The sequence below is a fragment of the Gymnodraco acuticeps genome, unplaced genomic scaffold (genome assembly GCF_902827175.1).
Source record: "Gymnodraco acuticeps unplaced genomic scaffold, fGymAcu1.1, whole genome shotgun sequence".
Classification (NCBI taxonomy): domain Eukaryota; kingdom Metazoa; phylum Chordata; class Actinopteri; order Perciformes; family Bathydraconidae; genus Gymnodraco; species Gymnodraco acuticeps.
Window position 1 is genome coordinate 65,001 of NW_022990164.1, and position 26,877 is coordinate 91,877.

At 41.5% G+C, this 26,877-nt stretch overlaps 6 gene segments (V, D, J or C); 3 read left to right on the forward strand and 3 right to left on the reverse strand.

Moving 5' to 3' along the window:
- The first annotated feature begins 262 nt into the window (after positions 1–262).
- LOC117547028 lies at positions 263–1,967 on the forward strand. The segment is given in 3 exon segments: positions 263–271; positions 627–708; positions 1,496–1,967. Coding segments are annotated over 3 exon segments (411 nt in total).
- Positions 1,968–14,158: 12,191 nt separating this feature from the next.
- LOC117547013 lies at positions 14,159–14,726 on the reverse strand. The segment is given in 2 exon segments: positions 14,159–14,503; positions 14,607–14,726. Coding segments are annotated over 2 exon segments (414 nt in total).
- A 676-nt stretch (positions 14,727–15,402) lies between these two features.
- LOC117547014 lies at positions 15,403–17,016 on the forward strand. The segment is given in 3 exon segments: positions 15,403–15,421; positions 15,732–15,758; positions 16,545–17,016. A coding segment is annotated over 1 exon segment (249 nt).
- A 3,266-nt stretch (positions 17,017–20,282) lies between these two features.
- On the reverse strand, positions 20,283–20,888 carry LOC117547012. The segment is given in 2 exon segments: positions 20,283–20,634; positions 20,738–20,888. Coding segments are annotated over 2 exon segments (426 nt in total).
- Positions 20,889–21,443: 555 nt separating this feature from the next.
- Positions 21,444–23,209, forward strand: LOC117547029. The segment is given in 3 exon segments: positions 21,444–21,452; positions 21,504–21,579; positions 22,738–23,209. Coding segments are annotated over 3 exon segments (405 nt in total).
- A 2,652-nt stretch (positions 23,210–25,861) lies between these two features.
- Positions 25,862–26,378, reverse strand: LOC117547030. The segment is given in 2 exon segments: positions 25,862–26,184; positions 26,288–26,378. Coding segments are annotated over 2 exon segments (414 nt in total).
- Positions 26,379–26,877: the final 499 nt, after the last annotated feature.

Genomic DNA, 26,877 nt, shown 5'->3' on the forward strand with positions numbered 1-26,877 from the left:
TCACTCCCACTAGAATCAAAGCTCTCTTCCTCCACAACAATCTAAAATAAAGCTTTATCAAATGACAATGATTTACATTTTGCCCGATTGATTAGAGAGTTCTTCTTAAGAAATAACGTCATTACATGTACTTCATTCAATATGAGTATTTTGCTTTTTAAATGTATAACAGCTCATAAAAAAAGATTCAACACTTCTCCATAGTTTGTGAATCTGTTTCAAACATTGGAAGCAGTTATTATATAAAGTGGGTAAACCGTGGATGTGTTTGGTGAGTTTGTTTGTGTCAAAGTCAGAGAGCCGTGTCTCTCTACAGTGAGAGGTTTTTGTACGGCGGCTCAATGACTTTGTATCACTGTGGTACACGTTCGGTGGAGGAACCAGGAGAAATAGTAGGAACTAGGAGAAATAGTTGCCTCTCCATGTTATTGTATCCATACTTTTATAAATACGTTGAACTAAGAGGCTAACTTTACTCCAGCAAAAGACGTTTAAATGTTTTCCTGAGAGTTAAACATTGAACAGAGAATAAATCATTATGTCCACCTTTAATGGTGAAGTAGCATCTTGAGGGCTGGTAGGTTTAGTTCAGTGAGTCAAAGTCAGAGAGCCGTGTCTCTCTACAGCGAGAGGTTTTTGTACGGCGGCTCAATGACTTTGTATTACTGTGGTGGACTTTTGGTGGAGGAACCAGACTGGATGTTGGAAGTAAGTTTCTGCACAAAAACTAAATATGATGACGTTTAAATTCTGTGTTAGAATGTTTGAGAGATAGATATATATTATTTTAATTGTACTGTTTAGATAGTATTAGTATTCATGTCTTTATTCCTCTTCATCATTGAGCCTAAGTCGGAGCAGCTTTTCCTGAAATGTCTTTATACATTCCCAACATGCTGTCATTTAAACAGCTTCAGATGTGAAATGATGAAACTGCTAATGTTTCATTCACTTGTTCTTCATTTGTTCTCGATTCTCCCGTCTGTTTTCAAATAAATTATGAATACAGTTTTTAAATACGGTTGAACAGAGTAAAGATAACGATGGATATTTAAAAAATGTGTTGAATTCCTTCAGACATTATTTTAAAGTTTGTAAAACTGAGTAATTATTGAGATTCACATTAAGCTCAATTGATTGTTTCATTTCCCGTATTTGTTCATTTATCCACTAAATAGTTTAATGATGGTTTGTAGAGTTCAGGTTTTGGATGATTTAGACCACAACTATTTAAAATGTGTCCTAATGTTGTACTTTATTTCCAGTGTGACATATTTCAGGTGATTCTGTATGAAGTGTCTCCGTGCTGATTTGCATGAGAGGCTTCTTAAAGGGAAGTGAAACAATGTGTGAGTGAGAGACTGATGGAGCAGAACCAACATCTGACAGAAACTCCTTAAAGGAGAAGCGCTCTCACTGTAAAGGTGTCCCAGTGTCTGCTGGTTGATCAATAGCTGTGTGCTCCCTGTCCTCTAATCTGATTGGTGTCTCCTAGGTGATGTCCAGCCCACCCTGACGGTGCTGCCCCCCTCCACAGAAGAGCTGCAGCAGGGGAAGGCCACGCTCATGTGCCTGGCCAACAAGGGCTTCCCCTCAGACTGGAGTCTGGCCTGGAAGGTGGACGGCAGCAGCAGCTGGGAGGAGAGCAGGAGCCCCGGGGTGCTGGAGAAGGACGCCCACTACAGCTGGAGCAGCACCCTGAGGCTCTCTGCAGATCAGTGGAGGAAGGTGGTCTCTGTGACCTGTGAGGCCACCCAGGGCTCCCAGACTCCGCTCTCAGAGACACTGAGGAGAGACCAGTGTTCCCAGTCCTGAGCTGACTCACTGGGACTCTGCTTTCTCTCTCACACTGCTCTCAGTCTGCTCTCTGGCTCTCAGGACATGTTTCAACATCAACCTGTTTCTGCTTGTGTCGATGGTTTCAACATTTAAAATAATAAAGATTAATGTGTGTATTATAAAAGTGACATGTCTTCTGATTACATTTCTGTAAGATATTATAAAGTAACCTTATTCACATTCATTCACAAAAGTCAAAACATTACCAAGTCAATATTTCCCATATCACTTTTTAATGGTCTTTGGGTTTGGTTTTACTTCTGGAATCATTCTAGTTTTATCTTTGTTAATACAAACTGGTTCCAATAAATATAGTATGAACATCAAGGTAAACCACAAAGCTCTCTCTTATCACTAATGTTTAAGTACATCCATGTGTGATTTTCATGTGTTGTTAAACTTGAATCTTACAACATATGAATTAAATATTCTACTTAAAAATATTTCCAGGACCAGAAATAAAAGCAGGGTGTCATCTGCTGAAGTCATATAACATCAATCTAAATTAAGATGACCTTAAATATTATTGAATGGACACAGTACAACTGAGGAATTATTACATGAAAAGATGTTTTGCTGAAAACATACAATTGTTAAGGGGATGCAGACCAGAGAAAGACTTTCGTCTTGTTTACATCAGGGTCCCCCATTTCCAATTCATCATATCATTTAAGACATATAAGACATATTTGACATACAGATGGCTTATTTACAATTTTCATTTTAGATTTCGTTCTAATACATCCTAACCGGACATTTAAGACATACCAAGTCTACAGATATACAGTTAGTAACAGAGTCTAAAATGCGAGTATATACATAGATGGGGGGGGGAAGCTGTCCATTGAACGACAGGTTGAGATTTGTACCATTACCGGGGCCAGTTTTGCAATGCTCTCCCCCGAAGGTGCTCTTTAAGAGAGGTTTTGAAGGTAAGTATAGTTTTACTTTCCTTTACAGTTGTGGGAAGAGCGTTCCACCTTGATGTGGCATAATTGCGAAACGTGTATTCCCCCTTTTTTGTGCCAAATCTGGGTTTCACATGATTTGTGGAGCTCCCTCTGGTGTTATGATCATGGTATTCCTTGACCTTGGGAAGCATTTTGACATGTACATGGGTACCATAGAGGTGTAGTGGATCTTGTAGACCAGGCCCATTGCAAGTAGCTGTACTCTGTCGTCTACTCTAAGCCATCCTAGGTTGTCAAAGTGGGCAGAGGTGAGGTGGGTTCTAGATGAAAGGTCAAGCAGTAGTCTGACCAGTTTATTTTGCGATGTTTGAAGTTTTATTTTTAGCGCCTTGGAGGTGCTATGGTACCATGACGTGCAAGCATAGTCATAGTACCCTTGAATGAGTGCTCCTGCCAGAGTTTTCAGGGTGTTTTTGTTTACCAGAGAGGAGATCCGGTATAGGAATCTAGTTCTTTGATTGACTTTTTTTATTACATTGGATGCCATTTTGTCACAGGAGAGGTTTGCCTCAAGAATAGATCCTAGGTATGTAATTTCCTTCTTACTTGTGACAATAATGTCGCCCACTGCAACTGAGAAGTCGTCGGATTTGCTGAGATTATGTTTCGAACCGAAGAGAATGGACTCTGTTTTACCCAGGTGTAATGATCATTTATTATCGGCGAGCCAGGTGCAGATTCTGCCGAGCTCGGAGCTGAGGGTTTTTTCAACCTGCAACCTGTTCCTGTCAGAGACCAGCAGGGCTGAGTCGTCCGCGAACAGGAACAAGTTGCAGTCACATGCTGATGACATGTCATTTACATACATTAGGAACAGTAACGGACCTAATATGCTTCCTTGTGGAACACCACAGCTCACTGGGAGGGGGGGGGACAAAGTACCGTTTACCTCCACCATCTGTTCTCTCCCCTCCAGGTAGGATTGCATCCAGCTCACCGATAGTTTATCAAAACCAATTGCTTTTAGCTTGTCAATCAGAATGGGGAGATTGACAGTGTCGAAAGCCTTTTGTAGGTCCAGCATCACCATGCCGCAGTATTTGCCCTCGTCCACCTCTTGTTTGATGTGGTCGCTCAAATAAAGAAGGCATGTGTCAGTGGAGTGGGATGTTCTAAAGCCAGATTGAAATTCATAGATTAGTTTCTTTTCCGCGAGGTACTTTTCGACCTGTTCATATACTATTTTTTCCATGACTTTCGAGATGGAGGTAAGTATAGAAACAGGGCGGTAGTTGCCTGGGTCCAATTTGCTGCCCTTTTTGTGCAGGGGGGTTACTCTTGCAATTTTGAAGTCTTTGGGTACTTTTCCCTGTTTTATGGAGAGGTTAATTATGTGAGCTATGACTGGTGAGATGGCGGTTGCTGTGTCTCTGAGGAATTTGGAGGGGATATTGTCGTGGCCAGTGGCCTTGTGTTCGTGCTCTGCTCAGCTCTGTGTGTGTGTGTGTGTGTGTGTGTGTGTGTGTGTGTGTGTGTGTGTGTGTGTGTGTGTGTGTGTGTGTGTGTGTGTGTGTGTGTGTGTGTGTGTGTGTGTGTGTGTGTGTGTGTTCTGTGTGTTTGTGTATGTCCGACACCGGCCTTTGTTTTCAGATGACCATGAACACGAATTTACTCACATCTGTCCAACTCCAAAGGGATATGTGTGTGTTCCCAAATGAAATACATGTGTTTAATCTTAATCTCGATGTAGTGCTCAGTGCTGTCGGAGTGCAGGGGAACACTGCGGTCAACTCAGCCGTCTCTCGCGTTTGCTTGGTCAAATCAGCAGCTCTTCATTTTTGAGTACGCGAATAATAGCGCCTTTACGGTAGTCAGCCGAGAAGCGGCACTGACACAATACAAGAGTACAATAATGCATGTTTTTGTGCTATATTTGCGATAAAAATATGTTTTACCATAAGTTCTGAATAAAACTGACACTGCTGGACTCAGTAGGCTACTTGTTTGACTGCTACCAACAATAAAATGAAGTACTTTTACTTTGTAGTTTTTCAGTTATTTAGTTGGAATGCTGTTAACATCATTCCCACTATCTGTTCTTCTACGCACGAAATGCTTTATTCTTATTATTCCGTCCATTATTTTGCCGGTCTTCTCCTCTCGCATTGAACATCGCAGCAACTCCGTTCAAATATCAAAACGTTCAGGTCGGTCGGGAATCGATTGCTATTAATTTTATTATTCATAACTTTCGTAATTCCAGAGCTAGATCCCATAATTCATCATATGTTTAACCATTGAAGTCAATGGAGAAATTATTCAGACTTCAACAAATCTTCATGCGACTTAAACTGTTCTGTTCATTCATACTTTCACTCAGAAACCTCATTCCAACTTTAAAATGTTACACATCTTTCTGACATTATTCGTGTAACACAACTTTTAAATCTGATTCTTACTTTTAGAGATATTAAACATTGTTCAGACCTTGGTACAGAGGCCTTCTTCAGATTTTAACTAGAGTGCGTGATGTCACAGCGAGAGTCTGGGAAATCTTGAAATGTGCCTTCATATTTCTTTTTTAAACTTCCATAATTCCCAAACCCTACATTCCTGAGACATACTTTTTATTGATAAATGTAGGAAAACATCTCGTAGCTTGAAAAATGACAAATAATTAAACAAAATGCCTCTTGAGGGCATGAAGTGACAAAAACGTTCAACTTGTCTCCATTAAAGCCCATTGTAATTTCAGGCTGATATTTCCTCACAGCAGCATCCGCACACCTTTAGTTAATGTGCCAAAAAGGCCACATTATTGACCCGAAAGTACACAAAAATTACACTTCAGACACTCAAGGTCCTTGAGATGCTTCACGCTTTGAAATTTCACCGATATCTGTTACGGTTCTTCAACAAATCGTTCACATGTAACAGGTTTATCTCTCATTCCGAACAATGAAAACCTTTGATCTCTGGACACCTCGTTATCTCAAATATAAACACCTGTGTAATGGAACACGATGATGTCATAACTCCAACTGACATGCTCAGAGCAGCAGACTTCAGATAATGGTTAATGGTCCTGCCCTCAACCGCTCTACGTCAATTATGGGGTGCCATCATATGCCGTTTCCATGGAAACGCATCCCTCGCCATAAAAGACGATGTCGCTATACATTAACTCCTATGAAAAAGTTAAAAAAATGCTCAAACTTCACATGTGTGCTAACAGTCCAGCTGTGAAGACATCTACGGGACAGTTTTGAGATTTCTTCAAATGCTGTTGCCATGGCAACACAATGCTCGACATGAAACACGGTTTTCTCATAACTTCAGTGAAAATGCTCCAAACGGCCCAGAACTTCACAGGTTTGGTAACGATGCAGCCATCAAAACACCTAAGCGTATTTTGGGTTGTCATCAAATACCGTTGCCATGGCAACAGATCATTCGTCATCAAGTTAGTTCAATAGTTTGCAGTTCAAATATTCTGCTGCTTTTCCAAGCTTTTTTACTTTCTTTTCTTCTCTTATCACACATTCAAGCCCCCAGTGTTCATGCATCATTTAAATCTAAATTCTTCACTTTCTTCTTACACATTACATTTCAGAATAGCAATTCAGCGTCAGCTCTTCAGCCGAAAGCATTCCCACTAGCAATTTCTTCAGGAATTGCATTCTCTATTTTCATTTGCTGTTTCTTCTGGAATGAGAGGAGTTCGTCCCAAAGCGTGCTGCTGTATTAACCCCCTCCTCCTGAAGGAAGGGACCCTCATTTATCGTATCTGTGGGATTGACTACACTCTAAAAACAAATGCCTTGGCTCAACAAAGAAAATCAACGCAACAGTTTGCATCGATGTTTATTGAGTTAAGACAACTTCTAATGAAATTGTCTTAAAGCAACAAAGTTATTTGAGTTAGGGGAGAAGGCTTTTCCTCTACAATCAGAGGTGTTTTTAATTACCACTTACTTAATAATTGGTATTATAAACACAAGTTTTGAAGTTGATTACTCAAAAGATTAAGTTGTTCCAACTAGTTTTACCACATGATTTCAAAGGAGTTTTAAGTTGTATGTACTTAATTACCATCATTGTGAACACCCGTTTTTAAGTTGACAACCATTTATAAATTAAGTTGCTCCAAATATATTGTATTCAATAGTTGTTTTTTTTTAGCTTTTTCATGTTTTTGCCTTTAAAGAAATTAATTAATTGATTCCACAACAAAAATATTAGGCAATTCACTTTTTATTTTGAACTGCTGTTGTTTATTTCAACACATGATGTTTCAATCAGGAGATAATTCATTTAGTTTGAACATTTATTGACACATGCCATATGATAAGGTGCATGACCACCTGAAATCACAGCTGACTGCAGGAGAGAGGAGAACCATTTTATAGTTTGGCTGCAGCACGTTGATTGGCTGCTGGAGAATGAGGTGAAATGTAATAGGTTAAAGAGAACGCCTGTGATGAGCTGATTATATGCAGCTGCGGAGTGAATGTATATACACCCAGTCTTCCTGAAAGAACTTGCACTGAGCTTCATTTAAATCTTGAAACAAAAGATAAATAACACAAATTTAAATTGCCCCACAAATAATAAATAAACACATTAGCCATGGGAAATGGGGACACAGCAAATACATGCTGCCATCACAACGAAGTTAGAGGCCTTTGCATATTTAAAACCAGTGCCAAATATGTCAAATCAAACAAACTCTCAATGGCCACCAATCTGCAGATCACACACATCAATTTTACAAAAGATGGAACAAAGATGTTTGCACTGCCGACAGTCATTATTTCAAACAGTATGAACACATTTAACGCAGAATGCTTGCTCATTCATTTGTTTCCCTCGACCACGATGGTTGCCATCGTATGGTCAGATCCTGGGTGGACCGGTCACTGATGAAGGCGATATTCATGTCCTTTTGAAGCACATTAAATAATAGGTTAGCGCATAAGAGATAATGAATTAGGTAATGCATACTTTTTAAACTGTCACTCTTAGCTAATTCAGAGCCATTATTACCAGCTGCTAAAGCAACGCTGGTATTGTTTTCACCTATTGAGTCTGCGTGTGTGTGTCACCATGGCAACATGGTCCTGAAGACACACAGAGGTGCTTTTGAGTACTTTGCCTAGTGTTTAAATGCATGTGGACAGATTTTGTCAATCACAACCGTGCAAGTTTTAGTGTATCTTCTCTTTTTTGCAGGTTCCATACAATATGTGAACTGGTTAAGAGAAGAGCAGAAGCCACCTTTCAAATGTTACACAATCCTTTTCCCACGCCATTGCTGTCAACACCTATCCATGCTGAACGTTGCTAAGATATTATTTTTTGGGGTGTGGCCAAAAGTGCAATATGCTTCAAAATGTAGCTGACAGAGAGCAGTGCTTGTGTCCTGTGTTTTTACACTGTGCCCATGGATTTAATTTTATTTCAAGATGTTTAATTACGTCGCTAAACTCCTTGAAAAGGTCCTCTTCCTTTTCTCCAAGGTACACGACAAGGCAGCGGATGGCTATAGTTCTCTGCGTACTTCAATTGTATTGTGCTATTTTTGAAAAAGGAAAAACAGATAAATGACCTAAATGAATATATTCTGAATGGGTGACTGCCAACAACTTGCATTTCAATGACAACTCTAAATAAGGATCCTACCTCAAGAAGCATGTCCTTGATCTGCTTCACGAGATTCATTTTTAATAAAAAGCGATATCACAATAGTAACCAAAGTATTTGTACTCTCACAGTAGCCTCTACTACTTTGTATCCTCTCACAGAACTATTCACAGTTCAAAGGCTGCTAATGTTGGTCAAACAGCAATTTGCCTATACAGTGCAACTACAAGGCTATCTACTGTATTTGAATCACAAAAGATGACACTCACCTTAAAATGTCCTTTGTATATTTATATTTGTCTTAACTGTGGGAACTTGTCCAGGCATGTTAAGTGGGAGTGGACTTGAACTCCTTAACTCAAGGTGTAGAACAATTAAGTTATCAAGCCAATTGCATTACTTACTACAACTTGAATTTAGTTTTAAGTCAATTAACGCAGAAATCAGAGTTCAAATTACACACAATATTAAGTTGATGTAATTACCAACATTATTACGTCAACACAACTTATAAATTCATGTTTGCAACTTAAAATGTTTATCTAAATCAATTAACTCACATTTTTATCTTGCAACCATGCATTTAATTAAGTGGAGGTGAAAGGTCGCCTGAATTCATTTTTAGAGTGTACAGACAGAGTTCACTCAGTCACAGAGTGGGAGTGGGTGTGGTTTGGATCTGGGCCTTTGGAAAGTATTTGTTGTGTGTGGAGGAAGGTGGAGGAAGAGGAGGAGGGGAGCCTGGCAGCTTGTCAGGGGGAATTTGGGAAACATCCAGCTCTTTATGTGGGGTTTCCTCAATTTGACTGCGAGTGAGTCAATCATGTTTTTGGAGCTTTGTGATCTCTTTGCAGGGCAGTGCTTACTTTCGATTAAATGTTTGCCTTTATGTCAATGACATTGGATTTACTCTGTTTAACGGGTTATTCTGCCGCTTTTAAAAGATTGTTTTTTTAGTTGGACAATTCCTGTGGACTTGAACATTTCTCCAGTTATTTTAGTTTGTGCTTTATTTTGAGTTATTTCAAAGCAAATTGTATTTGAGTCGCCATTCAGATTCCTCCGTGTGTTTTAGCACTCTACATGGCCAGACAGCCTCCTTTATCTCTGATCTTCTACAGCGATGTATCACTAGAGGTCAGAAACGTCTCATGATCAGGGCATGCTGGATTTACCTCGCTGCAGACTTTAAAGTGAAGGTGATGTTTGATTTGAAGTCGGACTTTTGATCTTTGGGAGTCACTCCAGTGAGACAGAAGTGAACACTGTTAAAAAAGAAGCTGAGGACCAATGAGTTTAGTGTGGCTTTTACAGATTTAGTATTTTACTATTGTGTGTTTGAGTTCATTCTTTTAAATTAGAGATATTTCAGAAGTCTTTGCTTGAAAAAGAAAACATTGACACGCTTAATGGAGAAGAAAGTGTGTTTGTGTGTGTGTGTGTGTGTGTGTGTGTGTGTGTGTGTGTGTGTGTGTGTGTGTGTGTGTGTGTGTGTGTGTGTGTGTGTGTGTGTGTGTGTGTGTGTGTGTGTGTGTGTGTGTGTCCGACACCGGCATTTGATTTCAAATTACCATGAACAGTAATTTACACACATCTGGCCAACTCCATAGGTATATGTGTGTGTTCCCAAATGAAATAAATGTGTTTAATCTTAATCTCGATGTAGGGCTCAGTGCTGTCGGAGTGCAGGGGAACACTGCGGTCAACTCAGCCGTCTCTCGCGTTTGCTTGGTCAAATCAGCAGCTCTTCATTTTTGAGTGCGCGATTATTAGCGCCTTTACGGTAATCGGCCGAGAAGCGGCACTGACACAAGTACAAGAGTACAATAATGCATGTTTTTGTGCTATATTTGCGATAAAAATATGTTTTACCATAAGTTCTTAATAAAACTGACACTGTTGGACTCAGTAGGCTACTTGTTTGACTGCTACCAACAATAAAGTGAAGTACTTTTACTGTGTACTATTTCAGTTATTCTCTCTCAAAGTCCCCTCCTGAGAACAAATTCAAGCCACGTCTGCTATATTTGATGAGTGATACAATGATTTTTAGCTATATATTCTTAATACAATTGGTACTGTTGGACTCAGTACTTGTTAAACTACTACCACAAATACAATGAAGTACTTTTACTGTGTACTTTTTGAGTAATGCTCTGTCAAACTCCCCTCCTGAGTACAATCTTTCATGTATTTTGCTATATTTGTTGAGGGATAAAATGATTTGTTACCATAAGTTCTACATGAAATTGACACTGCTTGACTCAGTACTACTTGGACTACTAGCACAAGTACAATCAAGTATTTGTACTCTGTACCATTTGAGTAATACTTTGTTAAACTCCTGTCCTGAGTACAATAATTCATAGTTCATATACAATACAGGAATTATTGTACTCAGGATGGGAGTTTTACTGAGTATTAATCAAAAAGTACACAGTAAAAGTACTTGATTGTACTTGTGCTAGTAGTCCAAGTAGTACTGAGTCCAACATCAATTTCATGTAGAACCTTTTGCAAAAAATAATTTGATCCCTCATCAAATATACCAGAATACATGAATTATTGTACTCAGGACGGGAGTTTGACAGAGTATTACTCAAAGAGTATAGTAAAAGTACCTCATTGTATTTGTGGTAGTAGTCTAACAAGTACTGAGTCCAACAGTACCAATTTTATTAAGAACTTATGGCTAAACATAATTTGATCTCTCATCAAATGTAGCAGAAGTGGCTTGATTTTGTTCTCAGGAGGGGACTTGGAGAGTATTGTAATGTAAATGGATTCGCTCAGGTGTGGCAGGAAACACTACCACTTTGTCAGAACCTTCCAATAAATACAGAGACAGCTATCAAATCAAATCAAGTTTTATTTATATAGCACATTTAAAAGCGATTTTTGGTCGAGCCAAAGTGCTGTACATGTAATAAAAACACATTACAATCACAATAAAAGACAATAATTTACAACAGAAATATAAAAAACAAAAACACAGGGAATAGTCAGGTGTCGTGCTCCGCTCTGACTAGAAGGCCAGAGAGAAGAAGTGTGTCTTTAGTGAGGATTTAAAAACCCTGGGGTCTGGGCCGACCTCACATGGAGGGGCAGAGTGCTCCAGAGCCTGGGGCCAGCTGCTGCGAAGGCTCGGTGCCCTCGGGTTTTGAGCCTGGTCTTGGGCACTACCAGCAGCAGCTGGTCAGCAGACCTTAAAGCTCTGGCTGGGGTGTAGCGATGGAGGAGTTCGGCTATATAGGCCAGAGCCAGCCAATTTAGGGCTTTGAAAACAAATAAAAGGAGTTTAAAATCAATTTGGAACCGAATTGGAAGTCAGTGAAGGCCATAATTGGGGTGATGTGGTCACGCTTTTTATGGCCAGTCAGAAGACGTGCAGCTGCGTTTTGGACTAGCTGCAGGCGTCTAATTGAGGCCTGGTCCATACCCACATACAGAGCGTTGCAGTAATCCAGTCTTGAGGTAACAAAGGCATGAATAACCCTTTCTAGGTCTTTAAAAGATAAATACGACTTGGTCTTGGCCAATACTCTTATTTAAAAAAAAAGCAGGATTTTACTAGGGTGCTGACCTGCTTGTCGAATTTAAAAGTGCTAGTGAAGGTCACTCCAAGGTTCATGACAGAGGGGAGGATGTTTTCATTGAGAGAGCCCAGAATATCAACCGGAGAAGCTGGAGGTTGGGGTCCAAAAAAGATGACCTCAGTCCTGCTCTCGTTGAGGTTAAGGAAGTATTTGCTCAGCCAGGATTTTATCTCTATCAAGCAGTCCATCAACTGCTGTAGTGAGAGTTTGACATTTGCTTTGAGAGGCAGATAGATCTGTACATCGGCTGCGTAGCAGTGGAAGGGAATATTGTTTTTAGTGAGAATTGAACCTAGGGCCAGTGTATGTACAGTAAAAAGAGGATGGGGCCCAGGATAGAGCCTTGGGGAACCCCACAGGTAAGAGGGGCTTTAGCAGAGGAGAAGGCACCTAGCTGCACTGAGAAGCTACGGTCTGTCAGGTAGGACCTGAACCATGCAAGGGCAGAGCCTGTGATGCCACCGGGATATTGACGCCCGTCCCCACGTCGCACCGCGACCCAGCTTTCTACGGCTGGCGGATGTTTTCTTCATTCGCCACGATGCCTACCACGGCCCCCTGCGGCACCCTTATGACGGCCCGTTCCGTGGCCCGCCCCCCAACCCCCGGTGGGGGTGCCCTCGCCCTCGTTGGGCCCCTGCCCTCTCCTGCGGCCTCCTTCTGACGGCCCGTTCCATGGCCTGGCCCTCGCCTGCGGCCCCACCCTCCTCGGCCCCTGTGGTGCTTCCTCCTGGTCGCGAGGATTATGTCCATGTTTGAATTCTGTGGGGGCTTGTGTAGTGATCACTGTTTATCATAATTCACTCATGGAACTACAGGTTGGGGGTATTGTTCCGCACGGACACACATGTTGACTGTACCTCCTGTGTACCTACTGTGTGCCCTCCTTTCTCTTCTTCCCTTCTCTTCCCAGACTTCAAGCCGGCAACATGTGGTTCTCTGCTGCTCAATAAAAGCAACTTTCCACCTTCGATGCACCGCCTCCGACTCCCTTCTCTCGGCACTACACCTACTTCATTTATTTGCCACTCTCTTTTCTTTTCTACAATACTCTTATCTATATTTACTATTGGAAAAAGCCATGGGGGAACACTGCTAAATGGATTTGATGGTGAAAACTCTAAATCCTGCATGTTGTATGTCCTTACTTTTCCTTTACTTGTCCATCCAAACCCACGCCCCTGGAACTTGGAATATTCCCAGCAATCCTGTAATGTTTTGTTTGTGATATTTCCTTCCCCACTTCCTTTTAACCTGACCCAATAAGCAATAGCAATGTTCTCTCTTCTTAGCTCCAATGGAGTCTCTCCTGCTTCAACTAGTATTGCATTAATAGGGGTTGACTTAATTGCTCCTATACACAACCGTAACGCTTTATATTGTAATCTATCCATTTTTAGTAATGACGTTTTTGCTGCTGCTGCATATTTTATACACCCGTAATCCAGTGTTGCCCTCATAATTGCCCTATAGATGTTAATGCCTGTTTGTCTGCCCCCCCCCCCTGCTCTAGTCTATCGCAGTCTATAGAGCCACCTACTGGGTGGGAGTTGCAACTGAGCATAAACACAACAAATATGCACAGCGTACCTAGATGCGTCATGAGGTGCCGGTACACAGTAAGAAGTAACGGGACGCAGATGGGAAAAAATCAGAAGTCCCGGTTCTGCGTACCGGTGAGTACCGGCCCAATTCAAGCACTGAATAAACTGAGTAAACTGTGGATGTGTTTGGTGAGTTTGTTTGAGTCAAAGTCAGAGAGCCGTGTCTCTCTACACTGAAGATACTTTTACAGTTGTGTTACTCTGAGAAGAGACTCTGATCTCTCTTCCTAAAGCTTTAGTATTTCAGTTTTCAGATGCTTTTGGTAGAAATAGAGGAGGAGGGAAGCATGGCAGCTTGTCAGAGTGTGTGTGTGAGTGTGTGTGTGTGTGTGTGTGTGTGTGTGTGTGTGTGTGTGTGTGTGTGTGTGTGTGTGTGTGTGTGTGTGTGTGTGTGTGTGTGTGTGTGTGTGTGTGTGTGTGTGTGTGTGTGTGTGTGTGTGTGTGTGTGTGTGTGTGTGTGTGTGTGTGTGTGTGTGTGTGTGTGTATCCTCAGTGAAGTGTATCAGTCTCTGCAGTAGCTTCCAGCTGCAGCAGTCAGTTCAGTTCCTGTTCAGTCTGACTGAGGGAGGTTTTTGTACGACGCTTTTTCACTGTGTGAACACATACTGACTGTTGATGACATGGAAACTCTGACAGTAGTAAACTGCTGCATCATCAGTCTGGACTCCACTGATGGTCAGAGTGAAGTCAGAGTTTGATCCACTGCCTGTAAAACGCTCTGAAATCCCTGATGCTCGACTAGTAGTTTGCTTAATGAGCAGTTTAGGAGTTCCTCCATCTCTCTGTTGGTACCAGGCTAAAGAGTTCACATTATAAATATTCTGACTGGTCGTACATGTGATGGAGACGGAGCGTCCCGGAGCAGAGCTCACTGCTCCAGACTGAGTCACTGTGACCTGGCCTCTGGACTCTGAGGAGAGACAAAGACAGAAAGCAGCGTCATGGTTTTGTCCGCTTCATTTCAGAGGGACGGATGTTCACAGAGGAGAGGAGTTTGATTCTCTGGACTTCACCTGTGAAGCAGCAGCAGAGGAGAGTCCAGATGAGGACGCAGATTAAAGTCATGTTCTTGATGAGGAGGATTCCTGTGGCTTCTGTTGTCATGAAGGACAGCTGTCAGTCATCCAGTGCTCAACTCTCAGGACTATAAAGTGTCCCAGAGCACTGGAGCATGGTGCTGCTGATGCAAAGTGTCTCTCTATGGAAATGCTCTGACTGACTCCAACAGGGACCTGGATTATTGATCACGAAGAAGAAGAGAAAGAAGATGGACCTCCCCTGGGGGAGCATTCAGTTTCCACTCTGTGTTCTTTACACACCTTACAAGTACATAGGTGCACAGGAGCATGTGCCAGGGAGCACTTGGGGGTCCGGTGCCCTGCTCAAGGGCACTGCCGCCCGGACTGGGTCAGGGCTCACTTATTCTTTCCAAAGAACATTTAAAACTGTCCTATAATTCACTCCCACTCGAATCAAAGCTCTCTTCCTCCACAACAATCTAAAATAAAGCTTTATCAAATGACAATGATTTACATTTTGCCCGATTGATTAGAGAGTTCTTCTTAAGAAATAACGTCATTACATGTACTTCATTCAATATGAGTATTTTGCTTTTTAAATGTATAACAGCTCATAAAAAAAGATTCAACACTTCTCCATAGTTTGTGAATCTGTTTCAAACATTGGAAGCAGTTATTATATAAAGTGGGTAAACCGTGGATGTGTTTGGTGAGTTTGTTTGTGTCAAAGTCAGAGAGCCGTGTCTCTCTACAGTGAGAGGTTTTTGTACGGCGGCTCAATGACTTTGTATCACTGTGGTACACGTTCGGTGGAGGAACCAGGAGAAATAGTAGGAACTAGGAGAAATAGTTGCCTCTCCATGTTATTGTATCCATACTTTTATAAATACGTTGAACTAAGAGGCTAACTTTACTCCAGCAAAAGACGTTTAAATGTTTTCCTGAGAGTTAAACATTGAACAGAGAATAAATCATTATGTCCACCTTTAATGGTGAAGTAGCATCTTGAGGGCTGGTAGGTTTAGTTCAGTGAGTCAAAGTCAGAGAGCCGTGTCTCTCTACAGCGAGAGGTTTTTGTACGGCGGCTCAATGACTTTGTATCACTGTGGTGGACTTTTGGTGGAGGAACCAGACTGGATGTTGGAAGTAAGTTTCTGCACAAAAACTAAATATGATGACGTTTAAATTCTGTGTTAGAATGTTTGAGAGATAGATATATATTATTTTAATTGTAATGTTTAGATAGTATTAGTATTCATGTCTTTATTCCTCTTCATCATTGAGCCTAAGTCGGAGCAGCTTTTCCTGAAATGTCTTTATACATTCCCAACATGCTGTCATTTAAACAGCTTCAGATGTGAAATGATGAAACTGCTAATGTTTCATTCACTTGTTCTTCATTTGTTCTCGATTCTCCCGTCTGTTTTCAAATAAATTACGAATACAGTTTTTAAATACGGTTGAACAGAGTAAAGATAACGATGGATATTTAAAAATGTGTTGAATTCCTTCAGACATTATTTTAAAGTTTGTAAAACTGAGTAATTATTGAGATTCACATTAAGCTCAATTGATTGTTTCATTTCCCGTATTTGTTCATTTATCCACTAAATAGTTTAATTATGGTTTGTAGAGTTCAGGTTTTGGATGATTTAGACCACAACTATTTAAAATGTGTCCTAATGTTGTACTTTATTTCCAGTGTGACATATTTCAGGTGATTCTGTATGAAGTGTCTCCGTGCTGATTTGCATGAGAGGCTTCTTGAAGGGAAGTGAAACAATGTGTGAGTGAGAGACTGATGGAGCAGAACCAACATCTGACAGAAACTCCTTAAAGGAGAAGCGCTCTCACAGTAAAGGTGTCCCAGTGTCTGCTGGTAGATCGATAGCTGTGTGCTCCCTGTCCTCTAATCTGATTGGTGTCTCCTAGGTGATGTCCAGCCCACCCTGACGGTGCTGCCCCCCTCCACAGAAGAGCTGCAGCAGGGGAAGGCCACGCTCATGTGCCTGGCCAACAAGGGCTTCCCCTCAGACTGGAGTCTGGCCTGGAAGGTGGACGGCAGCAGCAGCTGGGAGGAGAGCAGGAGCCCCGGGGTGCTGGAGAAGGACACCCACTACAGCTGGAGCAGCACCCTGAGGCTCTCTGCAGACCAGTGGAGGAAGGTGGTCTCTGTGACCTGTGAGGCCACCCAGGGCTCCCAGACTCCGCTCTCAGAGACACTGAGGAGAGACCAGTGTTCCCAGTCCTGAGCTGACTCACTGGGACTCTGCTTTCTCTCTCACACTGCTCTCAGTCTGCTCTCTGGCTCTCAGGACATGTTTCAACATCAACCTGTTTCTGCTTGTGTCGATGGTTTCAACATTTAAAATAATAAAGATTAATGTGTGTATTATAAAAGTGACATGTCTTCTGATTACATTTCTGTAAGATATTATAAAGTAACCTTATTTACATTCATTCACAAAAGTCAAAACATTACCAAGTCAATATTTCCCATATTACTTTCTAATGGTCTTTGGGTTTGGTTATACTTCTGGAATCGCTCTAGTTTTATCTTTGTTAATACAAATTGGTTCCAATAAATATAGTATGAACATCAAGGTAAACCACAAAGCTCTCTCTTATCACTAATGTTTAAGTACATATCAAACCTCCCATTTCTAGGTAAAATCATTGAAAAAGTTGTTTTTCAACAGTTGAGTAATTTCTTGCATTTAAATAACTGTTTTGATGTGTTCCAGTCAGGCTTTCGTCCAAACCACAGCACTGAGACTGCTCTTGTAAAGGTCTTTAATGACATCCACTTAAACACAGACAGTGGCAGAACTTCAGTGTTAGTATTATTAGATCTCAGAGCTGCGTTTGACACTGTTTACCACAGCATATTACTAGACCGACTGGAGAACTGGGTGGGACTTTCGGAAACAGTTCTGAATTGGTTTGAATCCTACTTAAAGGACAGAAACAACTTTGTTTCTATAGGTAAATACACATCTGAGTTGACAAATATGACATGTGGGGTTCCTCAAGGCTCCATCTTGGGGCCTCTTCTCTTTAACATCTACATGCTACCACTGGCTCAGATAATGAAGAACAACAAAATAAGTTACCATAGCTATGCAGATGACACACAAATTTACGTAACAATTTCACCAGGAGACTATGCTCCAATTCAAACACTGAGTAAGTGCATTGAACAAATCAATGACTGGATGTGTCAGAACTTTCTCCAATTAAACAAAGATAAAACTGAGGTAATGGTTTTTGGAGCCAAGGCAGAACGTATAAAAGTTAGCGCTGAGCTTCAGTCTGCAATGTTCAAAACAACAGATAAAGCCAGAACTCTAGGTGTAGTCATGGACTCTGACCTGAGTTTCAACAGTCACATTAAAACTGTTACTAAATCAGCCTACTATCACCTAAAGAATATATCTAGGATTAAAAGACTAATGTCACAGCAGGATTTGGAAAAACTTGTCCATGCTTTTATCTTCAGTAGACTGGACTACTGCAATGGTGTCTTCACAGGTCTCACTAAAAAATCTATTAGGAAGCTGCAGCTGATTCAGAACGCTGCTGCTCGAGTCCTCACTAACACTAAGAAAGTGGATCACATCACTCCAGTTCTGAAGTCTTTACACTGGCTTCCTGTGTGTCAAAGAATAGATTTCAAAATACTGCTGCTGGTTTATAAAGCACTGAATGGTTTAGGCCCAAAATACATTTCTGACCTCCTGCTAAATTATGAACCATCCAGATCTCTCAGGTCTTCAGGGACTGGTCAGCTTTCTGTCCCCAGAGTCAGAACTAAACATGGAGAAGCAGCGTTCAGTTATTATGCTCCAAATATCTGGAACAAACTCCCAGAAACCTGCAGGTCCGCTGCAACTCTTACTACTTTTAAATCCAGGCTGAAGACTTTTCTTTTTGTCGCTGCTTTTAATTGAACTATTCATATCTTAGACTGCACTGTAACTTTTATCCATGTACTTTTTTCTTTTAATGTTTATTTTATTAGCTTTTCTTTTTAATGACTGATTTTAAATGCCATTTTCTTAATCTCTTTCATTTTTTGTAAAGCACTTTGAATTGCCTTGTGTTGAAAAGTGCTATATAAATAAACTTGCCTTGCCTTGCCTTGCCTTACATCCATGTGTGATTTTCATGTGTTGTTAAACTTGAATCTTACAACATATGAATTAAATATTCTAGTTAAAAATATTTTCAGGACCAGAAATAAAAGCAGGGTGTCATCTGCTGAAGTCATATAACATCAATCTAAATTGAGATGACCTTAAATATTATTGAATGGACACAGTACAACTGAGGAATTATTAAATGAAAATATTTTTTGCTGATTGAATTAAAACTGATATTATATGAAAACAAAGACTATTTATCACCTTAGCTGTGTCAATGCCACACGGCGCATGACGTGTGTGTTTGTGCACTGCTCAGCTCGTGTGTGTGTGTGTGTGTGTGTGTGTGTGTGTGTGTGTGTGTGTGTGTGTGTGTGTGTGTGTGTGTGTGTGTGTGTGTGTGTGTGTGTTCGGTGTGTTTGTGTATGTCCGACACCGGCATTTGTTTTCAAATTACCATGAACAGTAATTTACACACATCTGTCCAACTCCAAAGGTATATGTGTGTGTTCCCAAATGAAATAAATGTGTTTAATCTTAATCTCGATGTAGGGCTCAGTGCTGTCGGAGTGCAGGGGAACACTGCGGTCAACTCAGCCGTCTCTCGCGTTTGCTTGGTCAAATCAGCAGCTCTTCATTTTTGAGTGCGCGATTAATAGCGCCTTTACGGTAATCGGCCGAGAAGCGGCACTGACGCAATACAAGAGTACAATAATGCATGTTTTTGTGCTATATTTGCGATTAAAAAATGTATTACCATAAGTTCTTAATAAAATGGACACTGTTGGACTCAGTAGGCTACTTGTTTGACTGCTACCAACAATAAAGTGAACTACTTTTACTGTGTACTTTTTCAGTTATTCTCTGTCAAAGTCCCCTCCTGAGAACAAATTCAAGCCACGTCTGCTATATTTGATGAGTGATAAAATGATTTTTAGCTATATATTCTTAATAAAATTGGTACTGTTGGACTCAGTACTTGTTAAACTACTACCACAAATACAATGAAGTACTTTTACTGTGTACGTTTTGAGTAATGCCCTGTCAAACTCCTGAGTACAATCATTCATGTATTTTGCTATATTTGTTGAGGGATAAAATGATTTGTTACCATAAGTTCTACATGAAATTGATACAGTTGGACTCAGTACTACTTGGACTATTAGCACAAGTACAATCAAGTATTTTTACTCTGTACTTTTTGAGTAATACTTCGTTAAACTCCTGTCCTGAGTACAATAATTCATAGTTCATATACAATACAGGAATTATTGTACTGAGGACGGGAGTTTTACTGAGTATTAATCAAAAAGTACACAGTGTGTGTGTGAGTGAGTGTGTGTGTGTGTGTGTGTGTGTGTGTGTGTGTGTGTGTGTGTGTGTGTGTGTGTGTGTGTGTGTGTGTGTGTGTGTGTGTGTGTGTGTGTGTGTGTGTGTGTGTGTCTCCTCAGTGAAGTGTATCAGTCTCTGCAGTAGCTTCCAGCTGCAGCAGTCAGTTCAGTTCCTGTTCAGTCTGACTGAGGGAGGTTTTTGTACGACGCTTTTTCACTGTGTGAACACATACTGACTGTTGGGGAAATGGAAACTCTGACAGTAGTAAACTGCTGCATCATCAGTCTGGACTCCACTGATGGTCAGAGTGAAGTCAGAGTTTGATCCACTGCCTGTAAAACGCTCTGAAATCCCTGATGCTCGAGTGCTAGCATCGTAAATGAGCAGTTTAGGAGTTCCTCCATCTCTCTGTTGGTACCAGGCTAAACGGTGTTTGTCAGTGCTATGTCCATAAACCTTCTGACTGGTCGTACATGTGATGGAGACGGAGCGTCCCGGAGCAGAGCTCACTGCTCCAGACTGAGTCACTGTGACCTGGCCTCTGGACTCTGAGGAGAGACAAAGACAGAAAGCAGCGTCATGGTTTTGTCCGCTTCATTTCAGAGGGACGGATGTTCACAGAGGAGAGGAGTTTGATTCTCTGGACTTTACCTGTGAAGCAGCAGCAGAGGAGAGTCCAGATGAGGACGCAGATCAAAGTCATGTTCTTGATGAGGAGGATTCCTGTGGCTTCTGTTGTCATGAAGGACAGCTGTCAGTCATCCAGTGCTCAACTCTCAGGACTATAAAGTGTCCCAGAGCACTGGAGCATGGTGCTGCTGATGCAAAGTGTCTCTCTATGGAAATGCTCTGACTGACTCCAACAGGGACCTGGATTATTGATCACGAAGAAGAAGAGAAAGAAGATGGACCTCCCCTGGGGGAGCATTCAGTTTCCACTCTGTGTTCTTTACACACCTTACAAGTACATAGGTGCACAGGAGCATGTGCCAGGGAGCACTTGGGGGTCCGGTGCCCTGCTCAAGGGCACTGCCGCCCGGACTGGGTCAGGGCTCACTTGTTCTTTCCAAAGAACATTTAAAACTGTCCTATAATTCACTCCCATTCGAATCAATACTCTCTTCCTCCACAACAATCTAAAATAAAGCTTTATCAAATGACAATGATTTACATTTTGCCCGATTGATTAGAGAGTTCTTCTTAAGAAATAACGTCATTACATGTACTTCATTCAATATGAGTATTTTGCTTTTTAAATGTATAACAGCTCATTAAAACAGATTCAATACTTCTCCATAGTTTGTTAATCTGTTTCAAACATTGGAAGCAGTTGTTTTATAAAGTGGGTAAACCGTGGATGTGTTTGGTGAGTTTGTTTGTGTCAAAGTCAGAGAGCCGTGTCTCTCTACAGTGAGAGGTTTTTGTACGGCGGCTCAATGACTTTGTATCACTGTGGTACACGTTCGGTGGAGGAACCAGACTGGATGTTGGAAGTAAGTCAAATGTTAATTTATACGAGCAATTTCTCTTTCGTTGTACTTGTTATTCAGCTTACTAGGAGAAATAGTTGCCTCTCCATGTTATTGTATCCATACTTTTATAAATACGTTGAACTAAGAGGCTCACTTTACTCCAGCAAAAGACGTTTAAATGTTTTCTGAGAGTTAAACATTGAACAGAGAATAAATCATTATGTCCACCTTTAATGGTGAAGTAGCATCTTGAGGGCTGGTAGGTTTAGTTCAGTGAGTCAAAGTCAGAGAGCCGTGTCTCTCTACAGCGAGAGGTTTTTGTACGGCGGCTCAATGACTTTGTATCACTGTGGTGGACTTTTGGTGGAGGAACCAGACTGGATGTTGGAAGTAAGTTTCTGCACAAAAACTAAATATGATGACGTTTAAATTATGTGTTAGAATGTTTGAGAGATAGATATATATTATTTTAATTGTAATGTTTAGATAGTATTAGTATTCATGTCTTTATTCCTCTTCATCATTGAGCCTAAGTCGGAGCAGCTTTTCCTGAAATGTCTTTATACATTCCCAACATGCTGTCATTTAAACAGCTTCAGATGTGAAATGATGAAACTGCTAATGTTTCATTCACTTGTTCTTCATTTGTTCTCGATTCTCCCGTCTGTTTTCAAATAAATTACGAATACAGTTTTTAAATACGGTTGAACAGAGTAAAGATAACGATGGATATTTAAAAAAAATGTGTTGAATTCCTTCAGACATTATTTTAAAGTTTGTAAAACTGGGTAATTATTGAGATTCACATTAAGCTCAATTGATTGTTTCATTTCCCGTATTTGTTCATTTATCCACTAAATAGTTTAATGATGGTTTGTAGAGTTCAGGTTTTGGATGATTTAGACCACAACTATTTAAAATGTGTCCTAATGTTGTACTTTATTTCCAGTGAGACATATTTCAGGTGATTCTGTATGAAGTGTCTCCGTGCTGATTTGCATGAGAGGCTTCTTGAAGGGAAGTGAAACAATGTGTGAGTGAGAGACTGATGGAGCAGAACCAACATCTCACAGAAACTCCTTAAAGGAGAAGCGCTCTCACAGTAAAGGTGTCCCAGTGTCTGCTGGTTGATCGATAGCTGTGTGCTCCCTGTCCTCTAATCTGATTGGTGTCTCCTAGGTGATGTCCAGCCCACCCTGACGGTGCTGCCCCCCTCCACAGAAGAGCTGCAGCAGGGGAAGGCCACGCTCATGTGCCTGGCCAACAAGGGCTTCCCCTCAGACTGGAGTCTGGCCTGGAAGGTGGACGGCAGCAGCAGCTGGGAGGAGAGCAGGAGCCCCGGGGTGCTGGAGAAGGACACCCACTACAGCTGGAGCAGCACCCTGAGGCTCTCTGCAGATCAGTGGAGGAAGGTGGTCTCTGTGACCTGTGAGGCCACCCAGGGCTCCCAGACTCCGCTCTCAGAGACACTGAGGAGAGACCAGTGTTCCCAGTCCTGAGCTGACTCACTGGGACTCTGCTTTCTCTCTCACTCTGCTCTCAGTCTGCTCTCTGGCTCTCAGGACATGTTTCAACATCAACCTGTTTCTGCTTGTGTCGATGGTTTCAACATTTAAAATAATAAAGATCAATGTGTGTATTATAAAAGTGACATGTCTTCTGATTACATTTCTGTAAGATATTATAAAGTAAACTCATTCACATTCATTCACAAAAGTCAAAACATTGCCAAGTCAATATTTCCCATATCACTTTCTAATGATCTTTGGGTTTGGTTATACTTCTGGAATCGTTCTAGTTTTATCTTTGTTAATACAAACTGGTTCCAATAAATATAGTATGAACATCAAGGTAAACCACAAAGCTCTCTCTTATCACTAATGTTTAAGTACATCCATGTGTGATTTTCATGTGTTGTTAAACTTTAATCTTACAACATATGAATTAAATATTCTACTTAAAATATTTTCAGGGCCAGAAATAAAAGCAGGGTGTCATCTGCTGAAGTCATATAACATCAATCTAAATTGAGATGACCTTAAATATTATTGAATGGACACAGTACAACTGAGGAATTATTAAATGAAAAGATCTTTTGCTGATTGAATTAAAACTGATATTATATGAAAGCAAAGACTATTTATCACCTTAGCTGTGTCAATGCCACACGGCGCATGACGTGTGTTGATTGATTGAAAAGTTTATTAACAGCTTGTATATTGGGTACAGTACAGTACAGCTCAAAACATACAATTGTTAAGGGGATGCAGACCAGAGAAAGACTTTCGTCTTGTTTACATCAGGGTCCCCCATTTCCAATTCATCATATCATTTAAGACATATAAGACATATTTGACATACAGATGGCTTATTTACAATTTACATTTTAGATTTCGTTCTAATACATCCTAACCGGACATTTAAGACATACCAAGTCTACAGATATACAGTTAGTAACAGAGTCTAAAATGCGAGTATATACATAGATGGGGGGGGGAGCTGTCCATTGAACGACAGGTTGAGATTTGTACCATTACCGGGGCCAGTTCTGCAATGCTCTCCCCCGAAGGTGCTCTTTAAGAGAGGTTTTGAAGGTAAGTATAGTTTTACCTTCCTTTACAGTTGTGGGAAGAGCGTTCCACCTTGATGTGGCATAATTGCGAAACGTGTATTCCCCCTTTTTTGTGCCAAATCTGGGTTTCACATGATTTGTGGAGCTCCCTCTGGTGTTATGATCATGGTATTCCTTGACCTTTGGGAAGAATTTTGACATGTACATGGGTACCATAGAGGTGTAGTGGATCTTGTAGACCAGGCCCATTGCAAGTAGCTGTACTCTGTCGTCTACTCTAAGCCATCCTAGGTTGTCAAAGTGGGCAGAGGTGAGGTGGGTTCTAGATGAAAGGTCAAGCAGTAGTCTGACCAGTTTATTTTGCGATGTTTGAAGTTTTATTTTTAGCGCCTTGGAGGTGCTATGGTACCATGACGTGCAAGCATAGTCATAGTACCCTTGAATGAGTGCTCCTGCCAGAGTTTTCAGGGTGTTATTGTTTACCAGAGAGGAGATCCGGTATAGGAATCTAGTTCTTTGATTAACTTTTTTTATTACATTGGATGCCATTTTGTCACAGGAGAGGTTTGCCTCAAGAATAGATCCTAGGTATGTAATTTCCTTCTTACTTGTGACAATAATGTCGCCCACTGCAACTGAGAAGTCGTCGGATTTGCTGAGATTATGTTTCGAACCGAAGAGAATGGACTCTGTTTTACCCAGGTGTAATGATAATTTATTATCGGCGAGCCAGGTGCAGATTCTGCCGAGCTCGGAGCTGAGGGTTTTTTCAACCTGCAATCTGCTCCTGTCAGAGACCAGCAGGGCTGAGTCGTCCGCGAACAGGAACAAGTTGCAGTCACATGCTGATGACATGTCATTTACATAAATTAGGAACAGTAACGGACCTAATATGCTTCCTTGTGGAACACCACAGCTCACTGGGAGGGGGGGGGGCAGAGTACCGTTTACCTCCACCATCTGTTCTCTCCCCTCCAGGTAGGAATGCATCCAGCTCACCGATAGTCTATCAAAACCAATTGCTTTTAGCCGGTCAATCAGAATGGGGTGATTGACAGTGTCGAAAGCCTTTTGTAGGTCCAGCATCACCATGCCGCAGTACTTGCCCTCGTCCACCTCTTGTTTGATGTGGTCGCTCAAATAAAGAAGGCATGTGTCAGTGGAGTGGGATGTTCTAAAGCCAGATTGAAATTCATAGATTAGTTTCTTTTCCGCGAGGTACTTTTCGACCTGTTCATATACTATTTTTTCCATGACTTTCGAGATGGAGGTAAGTATAGAGACAGGGCGGTAGTTGCCTGGGTCCAATTTGCTGCCCTTTTTGTGCAGGGGGGTTACTCTTGCAATTTTGAAGTCTTTGGGTACTTTTCCCTGTTTTATGGAGAGGTTAATTATGTGAGCTATGACTGGTGAGATGGCGGTTGCTGTGTCTCTGAGGAATTTGGAGGGGATATTGTCGTGGCCAGTGGCCTTGTGTGTGTGTGTGTGTGTGTGTGTGTGTGTGTGTGTGTGTGTGTGTGTGTGTGTGTGTGTGTGTGTGTGTGTGTGTGTGTGTGTGTGTGTGTGTGTGTGTGTGTGTGTGTGTGTGTGTGTGTGTGTGTGTGTGTGTGTGTGTGTGTGTGTGTGTGTGTGCTCAGTGAAGTGTATCAGTCTCTGCAGTAGCTTCCAGCTGCAGCAGTCAGTTCAGTTCCTGTTCAGTCTGACTGAGGGAGGTTTTTGTACGACGCTTTTTCACTGTGTGAACACATACTGTCTGTTGATGACATGGAAACTCTGACAGTAGTAAACTGCTGCATCATCAGTCTGGACTCCACTGATGGTCAGAGTGAAGTCAGAGTTTGATCCACTGCCTGTAAAACGCTCTGAAATCCCTGTTTCTCGAGTGCTAGTATACTTAATGAGCAGTTTAGGAGTTCCTCCATCTCTCTGTTGGTACCAGGCTAAACGGTTCGAATTATAAACCTTCTGACTGGTCGTACATGTGATGGAGACGGAGCGTCCCGGAGCAGAGCTCACTGCTCCAGACTGAGTCACTGTGACCTGGCCTCTGGACTCTGAGGAGAGACAAAGACAGAAAGCAGCGTCATGGTTTTGTCCGCTTCATTTCAGAGGGACGGACGTTCACAGAGGAGAGGAGTTTGATTCTCTGGACTTTACCTGTGAAGCAGCAGCAGAGGAGAGTCCAGATGAGGACGCAGATCAAAGTCATGTTCTTGATGAGGAGGATTCCTGTGGCTTCTGTTGTCATGAAGGACAGCTGTCAGTCATCCAGTGCTCAACTCTCAGGACTATAAAGTGTCCCAGAGCACTGGAGCATGGTGCTGCTGATGCAAAGTGTCTCTCTATGGAAATGCTCTGACTGACTCCAACAGGGACCTGGATTATTGATCACGAAGAAGAAGAGAAAGAAGATGGACCCCCCCTGGGGGAGCATTCAGTTTCCACTCTGTGTTCTTTACACACCTTACAAGTACATAGGTGCACAGGAGCATGTGCCAGGGAACACTTGGGGGTCCGGTGCCCTGCTCAAGGGCACTGCCGCCCGGACTGGGTCAGGGCTCACTTGTTCTTTCCAAAGAATATTTAAAACTGTCCTATAATTCACTCCCACTCGAATCAAAGCTCTCTTCCTCCACAACAATCTAAAATAAAGCTTTATCAAATGACAATGATTTACTTTTTGCCCGATCGATTAGAGAGTTCTTCTTAAGAAATAACGTCATTACATGTACTTCATTCAATATGAG